Below are 13,155 nucleotides of genomic sequence, written 5' to 3'. Positions count from 1 at the left end.
GGGCCTGGAGTGTGGTATAAATTTTTTCCACAGTTATCAAACAGTTCTTGGTATGTATTTGCTTTCACCAGTATTAAAGGTAAGTATAATGTAAAAACACAGTACTGTTCCTATGTCCGGGATGAACTAAATAAAAAAACAGGAAGCAAGGATAAGAAGAAATATACAGTATTCTGCATTTCTGTACACTCACTTTCCGTGGTTTTTAATGAGGTGCCACGTGCTATTACTGAAGTGATTCTATCATATTACATTATGTCTACAAAACAGAACAGAGTTGTTTTGCGACTTCAGTAACTGCAAGTTCAAGCACTCAGATCAGTGCCCAGGGCACCAAGAACTCTTAACAAGCGATAGCTGGTAACAGGTCTCTGTAAGCAATGTGATGCAGGCAAAACAGAAAGAGGCCGGGGTGAGGAGAGCCTCTGCACGCTAATCCCGAAGCCACCTGTGGCCTTCCTTGATCTCTCCCATTTACTTTATCAATCTGCCACAAGGGAACTGTTAGTCACTGCAAGCACAGGGAAATATCCAGGCTGGGCGCACTGGTAAAGTAGGCAAGTTTCCTTTAATAATGGCTAACCCAGGCTACACCAGCTCAAATTTTTTTGCAATGCGAGCCACAGGCTCAAAATTGCCAAAAATTCCTAAGCACATTTGCTAACAATAAGACCAAAAAAATCTGCAAAATTGATTACACTGAAACAAATGGTGTATTATAAACATGTCTCTGCCTGAGTTATCTTTAAATTTCTGGGTTTTTTTAAATAAATAAAGTCTGCTGAGATTCTTAATCATATTTACAATGAATCCACCTCAACGACTTGACAGTAAGGGCCCAGCACACTGAGAGTCACCAAAAAAATGCTATAAATAATGATGTAAGATATGTATGGTATTAAAAAACTAAGTCATTAAATATACTTGAAAAATTATTTAGCTCAAACTTCATGACACTACAAAATCTTCATTATCCACATCACTGTACCTTCAACTTTCTGTGGCCTCTTTTGCTTTCTGAGTAGTTTTTTTTTTTTTTTTTAAATGAGCAAGCATTCTGTCAAGCAGTCCACACATCCCTAAGTTTAACAGCAGGGACAACTATTATTCATTGCCCTTTTTATAATGTATCATAGCAACAGGATGATTTGAAATTGAAACAATCAAGCTTACACTTAGAAACAATTTTCTTAAAGAAATAATGTACGAAATGTGAAACAATTTTAACATAAAGGTCACTTCCAAATATCTAAATCAAAACGTTTTAATCCTTAACACTCAGTAACTTGAAAACATATCCCCGATCTAAGCAGTATCTCTAACAAAATATCTAAATTACTGTCAAAGCCCCACTCGCTTTAAAATACAAAGTGCAGTGAAACACAATAATTCAGCCTCGACTGCAAGTTTATTGCATTGAGATGTAATACAAGTAGAAGGCAAGAAATTTACCTTCGAACCTTCTGCTCCAGGTTACCCGGCTGGGTAACAACCTGGACACCAACATTAGCTGACAATACCTTCTCTTTCCTTTCCAAATGAATGCTTCAGCAAACTGTGATTCCGTTCCACGATGCTACACCACTGGATAAGAACACTTCAACGATCCGGCTGATTTCCATCGGCAACATACTTTTTTGTACTAGCAATATGGGAAATTAACTATGTATATTTGAGCACATTATTCTGAGTGTGTAAAATGAACCCAGAAGTTTCAAGTCAGTGAAAATTAACTCCTGAAAGAACACAAACCCTTCCAAGACTCAGTGTACAAAGACAACTTTTAAACGGACTATCACAGTCTCAAATAGGAACAAGTCTCATCCAAGGAACATCTAATTATTTCACAAACAGTCGTGCCTGTTATGAAAAAAACACAGACTGTAAAAGAAAAGGCTGTGTTTCTATAAATTAAAACAGGGTTCCAAATTATTTATTTCCTATCTCTGGCTCAATCCCCCACAGGACCTAAATCTAGGCATTCAAATGTCTACTAAATACTGCATAAGTGAATAAACAGGCTGTTGTACAGTACTATTCCAAGACAAAAGAAACATATGAGAAAGATGCTATTTTAGCCAGTTACACACCTTCATCCTCACCTCTAACCCAAATCAAGGAAGCAACATTTTGTTCCGAATTCAAACCCTAGTACACCCATGCAACCAAGGCCGAAACTGCAAATCAGAACTCTGGTGACAACTGAAAATTAGTAAGCGTAAGAATTGTGTTTGAGGGGAAAAACAGAAAGACAAAACAAAACATCATTCAGGAACACAAAACTGTATTACTCACAATGTTGATTCCTGACACATTCTTATCACTGATCCAAAGTCAGTTTTAGAATCTGTTTTACAATACAGAGAGGCAAGGAGGGACACAGTGAAAGGGGAAATGCACTATGAAGCTGACACTCACAACTCTGGTCCTGAGTGCACTGGCAGGCATCACACCTCACTACTTCCAAGAGGTGGGAGGCACGGACTGGCCCAGTTCAAATCCCAGCTCTCCCTCTCACACTCCTGTGACTTGTGCCAGACTCTCTTACAGCTCAGTGTCTTCGTCTGTAAAGGCACAGTTGCTACTCAATGCTGGTGGCTACAGAGTCACGCTAGTTATATGAGGATTACATGACTCGCTCTGGATACAGAAGTCCTCCCCTTATCTGTGTTTTTGCTTTCCATGGCTTGAACTGCCCAAGTCAACTGTGATCCAAAAATACTGAATGGAAAATTCCAGAAATAAGTAACTCATAAAATTTCAAATAACTTTGATTATATTATTATAGCTGTTCTGGTTCAATTATAAGTTACCTCTGTTAATCTCCTACTGTGCCTAATTTAAAAGACAAACTTTATCACAGGTATGTATGTATGTATGTATGTATGGGGAAAAACATGGTACACACAGAGGCTCCTCTACTTACAAAGGGACTGCATCCCAAGAAACCCAACGAAAACTGAAAAGACCATAAATCAAAACGTGTCCAATGCACCTAACACAGCACACACCTGGGTCTTAGGAGAGGGCTGACTAGACAGATATTACACCGACCAGCACTGCAGAAAACCATCACACCAAAGATCACTAGCCTGGAGAAGCCATCCAAATTAAAACTATGAAGTACAGTTTCCCCTGAATGCTTATGGCTTTTGTGACACTGCAGACCCTCAGAAATTGTGTGCTCCTAAGCAGAACCATCAGCTGCCAGGGAGCCAGTCTTCAGACATTCACTGGGGGTCTGGGAATGCATCCCCCAAGGGAAAGGGGAAACTACCACACAGCACTGAAGTTACACCTGACATACAGCAAACACAGTTAAACACATACCCTACAAGCAGCTCAGAAATTCATCTTATCACAGGGATAAAACTGTTAAGTCACAGTGTCTTAGATTCTCCTCCGTACTTTACTTTAAAAAAGGATTTATGGGACCAGCGTTGTGGCATGGTGAGTAAAGGCGCCACCTGAGATGCCAGCATCCTATATGGGTGCCAGCTCCAGTCCCAGCTGCTCCCCTGCTGCTCCAGCTCCCTGCTAATGTGCCTGGGAAAGCAGTGGAGGATGGCCCAGATGCTTGGGCCCCTGCACCCATGTGGGAGACCTGGAGGAAGCTCGGTCTGGCACAGTCCTGGCTGTTGTGACCATTTGGGAGCAAACCAGCAGATGGAAGACCTCTCTCTCTTTCTCACTGTAACCCCACATTTCAAATAAATTAAAAAAAAAAATCTTAAAAGAAATTTTTCTCTCAAAGGCAGACATAGGAGGGTAGAAGGGGAGCGAGGGAGATGGAGGGACAGGGATCTTCCATCTGCTGGTTCACTCCACAAGTACCCGCAACAGCCAGCCCAAAGCCAGGAGACAAAAACTCCATTCTAGGTCTCTCAGATTTGTGGCAGGGGCCTAAGCACTTCAGCCATCTTCCACCACCTCCCCAGATCCATCAGCAGAAAGCTGGATCCAAATCAGTGGTCAGGACTCCAACAGGCATTCTGAGATGGGACGCCAGAGTCACAAGCGGCAACTTCACCTGCCGCACCCGCACTGGCCCCGCCTCCATACTGTTCAGTGTGAAAATACACTAGGGAGCAGGCGTTTAGCCTGGCGACTGGTGCCCGCATCCGACATGGGAGCACCTGGATTTGACTCCCAGCTCAGACTTCTCTGACGCCAGCTTCCTGCCTACAGACCAGAGCAGGCAGTGGTGATGGCCCAAGTGGCTGGGTTCCTGCCACGCCCGTGGGAGACCAGAACTGCAGCCTCAGCGTGGAACCAGACACTGTGGGCATTTGGGCAGTAAACCAGCAGATGGCAGGCTGTCTCTCAAATAAATAAAAAATAATGAAGGAAATGTAATGTAAGAACACACTGAAGTTCACTGATATTCTCAAAAATGCCTCTTAAAAATACTTCTGTACAGTTGATCTCCCCAAAAGAACAAAAAGCTGCTAAAAATCTAACAGGTTCCCCCAAAAGTTAGTATCACAAATAAGTAAACAGAATTGATTACAGGAAAAAGTGAACAGGCACTGGCTCAGGCCACTCCACATCGCCCTTGGGTTTCATCTCCCACCCTACAGCAGCCAGGCCCAGCAGACAGGTAAGACAGCATTGCAGAGAAAACAAAGCCATTTCAGTTCCAGGCACAGTGTGTGGCCCACAGCAGGCACTCAGCAACTATTTGCTGAATTAATTAATGCCTAAAAGTAAAAGTGCTTCCTTTCTCCAGCACTGTCAAATAAACTCTGGATTTTGTTTGTTTATTTAAGGTTCTCTGTGTTCGTAACAGTAAGCCAAACAATTCTGCAAAGGAACGGACTGGCTGGTCTGAAGGAAAGGATGGAAAACGGCGGAAACACAATAAAGGAGCAGACAGGACATGTTCATCGGAGGAGCAATCCCTGCCCCAGAGTCCCCCGCATCATGAATCTGAGTGTGAGTGTTCCACAAGCTTGGCGGAGAGAGTCACTCAGGAAACACTTTCCTCAAAGACCTCATTGAAAAATAAAGAACTGGGGGAACTGGGGGGGGGGGGGAGAATCTGGCCCAAGGACCGAGGCACGGGTGGGCACATCTGCGCCCTGGCAGTGTCTGGCTCCAAGCCCACCCCCAGCTCCTGACTCCAGCTTCCTCCTGGTGCGCACTCTGGCTGTCAAGTAGTTGGGATGCGGCCACCCACGTGGGAAACCTGGACTGAGCTCAGGCGCCCAGCTTCCACTCCTGCAGCCGCACCCTGCCAAGGCTGGCACCCGAGGAGTAAACAAGCCGAGGAAGCATGCACTCCTGCTCCTGTGAGCACCAACCTCCCTCCCTCCGCCTCTCCAATACATACAAAGAACAAATCTCATCAACTGTAATGTTAAGGATGTTATCATGAAATCAGCTTTCCAAAGACAACAGCACCCACAAGCCGTCTACTCAGTGAAACTCAATTTTCCCCAGTGCAAACTCTAAGCTTAGTTACTTCAGTTAACAATACTATGTATTAAAGCGGGGAAATCAGTCAGGTTTCTCTAACCAAAGTGAACCAGCAGATCTTTACTGAATTGAACTTAAAATACAAAGGTGCCGGCAATGGCCTCAGCAAAGGGCATCGGCTCAGCTGCAAAACCAGGCTCCATGGACCCCACGGTTCCCACGCTGCCTTTCGAAAGTCGAATCCCGGGGTGCCGGGGCTTCTCCCTCACTGTACCACACCGACTACCTTTTAAATGGACACCCAACGCATGTTTTTATGTCTGACTAATATTTCAAAAGTTAAAAGATCTAATTCAAGTAAGGGAAATTACTAGAAAAGCAAACACCCAAGCGCGCTAACAAGAACTTAACGATACTCAACTCACAGGTATGGCACTATAGTTTCCCGTTTCCATGCAGTTAGCCTGTGAAATCACTGGGTAACAGGTGTAGGAATCCAGCTGTTATATTTTATTCAGCTTCAGCCACATGACCAAGGAATGGTTCTTAGCAGGTCAGGTTCCCACAGCACAGAACCGCAGGACAGAGCATGCTGGAGGCCTGTTCATCAACACTCCTCCATAAACACGCGAGTATCCCACAACTGCCTGGTGAATGGGGCTCTACCCATTCATGACGCTATGAGAAAGACTTTAACAGTAACAACCATAGATAATGCTTCTATTTCCAAGTTCACAGGGCGAACCCAACTCCAAAACAGAGCTCACCAAAGAACTACAACTCAGAGCACTTGAAATAAAATTGACAGCTATTAAGTCAGTGTTGGGGGTGGGAGGAACCGGCTACTGACAAAATTCTCCTCATTCCCAAATTATCTTGTAGCAGCCAAAGTTACTGCAGAGACGCCATCCTGTCAGCTGCACAGCGTGCGGGCATGGCACGCACAGCGCTGTAAGGCCTCCCTCCGCACACCAGACCCCCAGCTCTCCAGAATGTTTCCGAGTCAGGACACTGTGTGGCTGCCTTCCATAACATGAGGACCTCATTGCACGCAGAAGCCAGAACACAAGACAAAATCTGCAAGGCAAACAGCTGAAACAAGACCACCAAGTAGGCTGAGCCACCCCCACGGGCCATTAGATCCCCTCACTCCTAATGCAAACCTGCAACGAGAGGGAGGACAGACACAGAGACAGGTTCTGGGAGTCATCTGCTTGTTTCAAATCCACATCACCTCCAGCACCTGGCCACTCAGCAAGGCAGTCCACTGTCTTAGGCAGATCACCTAAGAATCTTTATGTATAAATCTTAAAGTCATATGTCAATTTTTAATTCTAATCTAAACAAGTTCTTCCAGGTAGATCAACATTCTACACCTTGAGTCTTAGGCTTCAAATACTTCAGAGTAACGCAACCATCAGCACCTTTAAAGTTCTCACAGCCACAATGATAACCAACCACACATGATCCCTCCACAGAGGTCCTCACACACAAAACCTGGATATGGCTTCCATGTGAGTGTCAACAGCCTCTGACTGTAACCTTGTAGCAGGCTTGCATCCCCAGCTTGAGGATCGCTGATGCCTACCAACCGCTCTTACCTTGTCCTTTTCGTGTGGAAGGAGCGACACCGGAGGTAAGCAGGAAAGAGACTCACACATCTCCTTCCCCTCCGGGCTGCTCGCTTTAGCATTGAGCCGATACAGAGGTCCATCTTTAAGGAGTCTGCCGTGGCCAACGGCACGCTTGATGGCCAATCGTAACTGCTGGTGAAAGCCAGAGGCAGCGCCGCCTCCAAATAACGCAGACACATCCTTCTGCCCTTTCAGGAAACGTTCAATACTTTTCAAAGTGGAGCCACCAGACTCTGCCAAGCCCTCAAATGCCCTTTTGATCAGTTTATTCCAATCCACATTCTGCTTGCTATCCAACTTTCCATGGTTCCGAGGTTTAGGAAGTGCTATTCGCCCAGGATTATCAGGATCTTTGTAGGAATTGAGGCCTTTATTGGAGACTTTTAAAATCGTTCCATCTTTAACACTGAGCTCCAACTGCTCTAAGACGGTCTTCCGATCCAAGCCGTGAGATGACGATACCGCGTTGCATATCCTTTCCTCCGACGGACGCTGTTTCTGCTTCTTCACTTTCTTGATGGCCTCCAGAATCCACTCCGTGTACAGCGGGTTAGCGAGCTTTACCATGGTGAAGGGTTCTGTACATCCATAGAGTCGCTATCCCTTATCCTGATGCTGAGTGAGTCCTAGGCCATGGGAAACACGACTCTCGGAGGCTGGGAACCAGCTAACCATAGCATACAAGTTTTCTGGCCTGGGTCCTTCCTCCGTTCACGCCAGCGGAATGCCTCTTTCCTTTTCCTTCAGAAACCAACACAGCCTGTCATCTGAAACACCTTCATGCTTCCCAATAAACTTCTCAACAGCACCACCGGCGGGACTCTTCGCAAAGTTGTAGAATTCAACACGCTGCATTCCCGGCTTCAGCGCAGAGAAATGTGCATCCTATGCCTGAAAAACAATGGAAACACGATCAGTTTTCTGTTGAGGCCTGTAGCGTCGATGAGCTATGGTTCAAACATCCTAGTCTTTAAAGCAATCGAATACAAATGTTTACTGGGTACTGTGAAGGCTTTCACTCCCTTCTATTACATTTCCAAACAATCATGTATGTACACCACTGGGATTTAAAAAAAAAAAAAAATAGGATACAATGAGGAGACGAGATGAGATGTTCCATGAATGACCTGACGCTACACCCAACCAGAGGGGTGCTGGCTATTCTGCGCTCGCCAATCTCTGCTCACCAGTCTATGAATTTCAACTCTTCCTTTACATCTTTCCCCAAGAAACTATTCAGCACTTCAACGAGTATCTGGATTAGCAGAAAGAACCCTGCAATGAAATAAGAGTGAGTCTTTCATCTTGCAAAAATTCCAGACATTCAGAGCGGACAGAAACAGTAACACAGGCAGAAAACCCCTAAGAAACTGTTCACTAATATATCAAAGGACACAACAAATGCGATTCGCTCACATTTGAAGTACAGTATTACCTGATTGAACTTTGCAAACTGGAACAACACTGAGAACAGTCTGCTGTGAGAGTGCTTAAAGAATTGTAAAACAGTCCCATTTCATTCCAATGTCCAGAGTTCCAGGCTGAGGACGTCTCCTAACCCAAACCAGGACAATGACATCCACAGACTGGAGAGGGCAGTGACCGCCCAACTGCTCCTAAGCGGTCTGGAGAAGACGGGGACTAGAAATGAGAAAGGCCCAGAATCACCAGGTTAAATGCTCACGCGACAGTACAGAAAAGTCAGATGGGATAAAGCCATAAATTCAGTGCTGCTGTCTCAAAATGACCATTCATGAGTAATGAGTAAATATATAAACAAACATATAAATACACTGTCTCCTGGAGAGGGGCGTCAAAGCTGCCATGCTTTCATACTAAAATGATGCATTCTGGACTTAACTAATTCCTTGCCTCAAAAAAAAAAAAAAAGCAGCAGAAGTTTTAAGTTTTCTGGAAGTTCTGTGCTAGAAAACTGGGTCCAACAGCAACCGTTCTTGCAGGTGGCATGAACACCCAAAGGAGACAGACACAGGCTTGGCGCTGGCAGTATTACCTCTGACAACACAAGGCTGAGGAAACGTCAAACCTGAGCCAAGGCTTGTTTCAAAATCAGTTCGCTAAAAAGGAAGCCCCCGAGAGCGCCCCAACGCTTCCTCTTGGCGAGGGATCGGAATCGGGCACTCCAAAAGATAAAAACTAAAAAAAGTCACTAGACAGCCCGAGCTGCACGAGGGCCGGCTGCGGAGCTGCCACCTGAGCCGACAGGCCGGCAGGTGCAGGAATGAATGACAGCTCCTCACTGGCCGGCCGGCCGGCCTGCGCGCGTCTCCCGCGGACTTGAACCCGAGCTCCGACAGAGCTCCCGCGCGGCCGGAGGGCGCCTGCTTTCCGAGGGCCCCCGCTCCCCAACCCCTCGAGCGCATCTTCGCGCGCTCTTTCTGAACGGCGAGAAACTTTAAAAAACTTGAGACGGCAGCAGCACCGTTGCAGCCTGCTGGCTGGCGGGCTGCTCCACCGCCTCCACGCGATGCAAACAGAAGCCGAGGAGTAAGTTTAACAATGAAATCACGTGAAGGGAGTTTCAGCTCCCCGCGCCCCCCTCCCCAGGACCCCGAGCTCCAGGCGGCCCCGTCGCCCCCCAGCCCGGGCTCCAGGCTTGACAGCGGCCCGGGCCGGGGCTGACAGCCCAGCAGTCACCTCCCCGCCGCACGTGCCGCCGCCTCCGCACCACAACAGCGCCCGGCTGTCACCCCCGCGCGCCGCGGCCCGGCCCGGCGCCGGGGCCCGAGCCCAGCCGACAGCGCGGCGGGGCGCAGGTGGGGCCGCGGCGGTGGGCGCGCCCGAGGCCGGCAGGGCGGGCTCGCCGGCGCACCCCGGGCTCCCGCGGCCTGGCCGCCCGCCGGGCTCCCGCGCCGGGCCCCGCGCGGGGGGCGGGGGTGCCGGGTGGGGGCCGCCGCGCGAGCGCGCGCGCGCGGGGCCGCGCAGCCGGGAGGGAGGGGAGCCGGGCGCCGGCCCCGGGCGCGAGGGAGCCGGGCCGCGGCGCCCCACAGCCCGAGGCCTGGCGCAGAGCAGCGGGAGGCGGCGCAGGCCGCGGCGGGGCCTGCAGCGGCCCGGCGGCCCCGCGAGGCCGGCGGAGCGGGGTCCCGAGCGGCGCGGCCTCGGGCTCGGCGGCCGGGGGCGGCCGGGGGCCGGCCCCGCGGCTACTTACCGGGGGGAAAGAGAGCCGGGATCCCGGGGCCCCGGGCCGGACCGCGGAGATGCCCCAAACTGACACGGCCGCCATCTTGGAGACAGTGAGCTCCGGCCGGGGGGAGGGGCGGCGAGGCGGCGGAACAGCCGCGGGGGGAGGGGCGGCGCGGCGAGGGAACGGCCGCCGCGGGGAGGGCGCGGGAAGAGCCGGGCGGGCGGCGCGCGGGGGCGGGGGCGGGGGCGCGGCCGGAGAGCGGGAAGAGCGGGGCCGCGAGCCGGGAAGGGCCAGGGGCGGGGCGGGCCGTGGGGGAAGAGCCGGCCGGGCGGGTCACGTGGGGCCGGTACAAAAGGCCAAAGCCGGAGTGGGCGGAGGGCCTGGCGGGGCCCGCGGCCCAGCTGCGCGCCTCTCTCACGCGTCCGGCTCGTGCAGGCGCGGGGCCCCGCAGCCGGCCCGGCCCCGCGGCGCGGCCGGAGGACGCGGAGGGCGGCGCGGCGGCCGGGGGCGCCCCCGGAGGCCGCGCGGCGGACGCGGCCGCGCACACCTGAGCGCGCAGGTGGCGCCGCCCTGCCGCGCGGTGCGGGCCGGGGCCGCCCGCCGCCCGGTCACGGCCGCTCTGGCTGCCGGCGCGGGGTGGGTTCTTTGTCTTCGTCTGCTCCGAGTTGGAACTCCGGGAGGCAGAGACTGAGTCACACTCCCCTCCCGCCCCGCCTTCCGCGGGAGAGGCGACAGCCTCGCGGCCTGCTGGGGTTGCGGGGAAGCGCGTGCCTTCGCCCGGCCCTCGCTCTTCGCGGCTGCCCTCGGGCTCGGCCCTACCCGAGCTGTTGGCTTCCTTTTCCGAACTTGTGTGGTAGCGATGGGTGTGTGTGCTTGTGGGGATGCTCCCAGGTCAATGCGTGTGTGTGTGTGCGCGCGCAGATGTTTACGGGAATACTCCCAGGAAATACCCTTCCAAACGGCTTTGCGTCTCCAGTGCCCAGCCTAGTGGTGTACAAGTAACATTCACTAGCAACGTTAAGAAATCAAAAAAATAAAAAAGTAAATGCCCTGAGTGGGCATTTAGAAAATAATCTTCTGGGGAAATTCTTGTTTATTGGCGGGGCAGAGAGACCTAGAGCTCTCATCTCCACTCTCCAAATGCATGGGAGTCAGGAGTCTCGATCCAGGCGGCCCACCTGGGTGACAGGGACCCAAGTACTTGAGCCATCACCTGCTGTTTTCCCAGGGTGTGCATTAGCGGGACTCGAACCCAGGCACTCTGAAAGCAGAGTGCAGTCGTCCTACTAGCTGGGCCAACCGCTGGCCCCTGGATGAACTTTTATGTGTACAAACACACACACACACGTATGAATATATATGTATGTATATATAGGAGACAGACGTTCCGACTTCTGGGTCGCTCTCCAAATACCGCCTTGCAGAGACTGGCCAGGAGCCAGGAACTCACGCCCCTGCCGCTCACCTAGGTGGCAGGGCCCAAGCACGTGAGCCACCCCCTGCTGCCTCCCGGGGTGCACATCTGGAGGCCGCTGGGACCCGAACTCAGGCACGCCAAGCTGTTGAGAAATGCCCACCCCACAGATGAGCGTTTTTGGAGCCACTGGGAAAGCTGGGGTTTCCACTTCCCGCTACGCCCTGTCTTGTTCACCGCACCTCAGCACTTCCTGCAGCCAGAACCCTCCTCCACTGGAACCCTCAACCTGGTGCCTTAGACGTCCGCATGGCCCACTTAATAACAACCGGAAAGCCCACCTTTGCGGACTGCAGCGCCGCCCACTCAATAACCCAGCGCGCCGTGGTGAGGCTTGCTCACAGAAGCCCCAGCCCCAAATTAAGAGACACTAGATCATCTACGAGAACGCTGAGCTCTGTCCTGCGTGAATCACGTGCAAAACGGAACCCGTTTGTAAGAAAAACATATCCAAGGGAGAACAACATCTCTTTAGTAGAATAAGGGGCAAGGGGCTTTTGTTTAGAGAAGATGACAGACATAAATCCTTTGGACGGAAAACGAGTTCTTCCTGGGAGACAGAGTGTGTGGTCTTCATAGGAAAAACGATACAGGAGGAGTTGTGTTTGCTTTTGGATCATTTGGAAGCAAGCTTGCCACAACCATCCCTGGGTAAAGACTGGAGTTTAAGCACACAGTAGCAAGAATGTAAAACAATTTGCAACAAAAAAGCACAGTTGAGCTTTTCAAGCAGCTCCCATAAAGAGTCTTTGCTTTACATTTGCATAACTAAATGGTTCTCAGGAGGTCTTCTCAAAATAAAATTTTGCAACAAAGACAGATTAAAGTCCCCATCTTTTGCAAGTTGAAAAACAATCCGCAGCTCTGCAAAGCGGCTTTTCTTTGCTCCCCTTGGACTCAGAAGTCGGCACCAGCACCCCACCCCACCCCACCCCAGGGCTGGCGGCAGGAGCTTTCTGCTCTCTTCCACGTTTCACTCTGGGAATCGCTGCCTTGGGGCCAGCTGCACTTGTTAACCATGCGTTACACACAGTCTAGGTCAGCGAAGATTGCTCTGTTCTGTTTCAACAGGGAACGTTTTTAGCACATTTACATTTAATATAATTACTGGTCGATTCAAACATGTTCCTACCACCTTTCCATTTATTTTGTTTGAGCTCACTGACACCTCTTGTTCTCGTCTTTCTTGCCTTCTTTCAGTTAATTAAAGTATCCTAATTATATCATTAACCCTTTCTGTTAATTAATTGCATGTTATTTTACTGGTTTTTAACATTACACCATTCCTCTTTGACTTACACACTCAAATGGAAATGACGACTTTACCCTTTCCCCAGGGATACTAAGACCTTAGCGTACTTGGCATTCACTTTTTTCCCCTTTGTGTGTAAATTTTGCATTTTAATTGTGCATGTATTTCAGGTCACACAGGACTGCATACTTACTGTACTGCTCTGGAGAGCCAGTACTCATTCCCATTCGCC

The 13,155-nt window shown here is 50.2% G+C and overlaps 1 protein-coding gene across 3 annotated transcripts in view; it reads right to left on the bottom strand.

Moving 5' to 3' along the window:
- KAT6A (lysine acetyltransferase 6A) overlaps positions 1 to 10,317 on the bottom strand; it is a 120,001-nt gene extending 109,684 nt beyond the window's left edge. The window contains exons 1-4 of one of the 3 annotated variants that reach the window (XM_062213661.1): positions 10,222 to 10,317; positions 8,488 to 8,693; positions 8,240 to 8,327; positions 7,020 to 7,943 (exon numbers count right to left, since the gene is read on the bottom strand). In XM_062213661.1, the coding sequence (XP_062069645.1) occupies positions 7,020 to 7,619 (600 nt within the window). In that variant the 5' untranslated portion in view covers positions 7,620 to 7,943; positions 8,240 to 8,327; positions 8,488 to 8,693; positions 10,222 to 10,317. The remainder of the gene's footprint in view (positions 1 to 7,019; positions 7,944 to 8,239; positions 8,328 to 8,487; positions 8,694 to 10,221) is intronic. The other 2 variants (XM_062213662.1, XM_062213660.1) reach the window with 2 other exon arrangements.
- Between the last annotated feature and the right edge of the window lie 2,838 nt (positions 10,318 to 13,155).

This window comes from Lepus europaeus, chromosome 16 (genome assembly GCF_033115175.1).
Source record: "Lepus europaeus isolate LE1 chromosome 16, mLepTim1.pri, whole genome shotgun sequence".
In the NCBI taxonomy this organism is placed as follows: Eukaryota; Metazoa; Chordata; class Mammalia; order Lagomorpha; family Leporidae; genus Lepus; species Lepus europaeus.
This window is presented reverse-complemented; position numbering and strand designations above follow the sequence as displayed.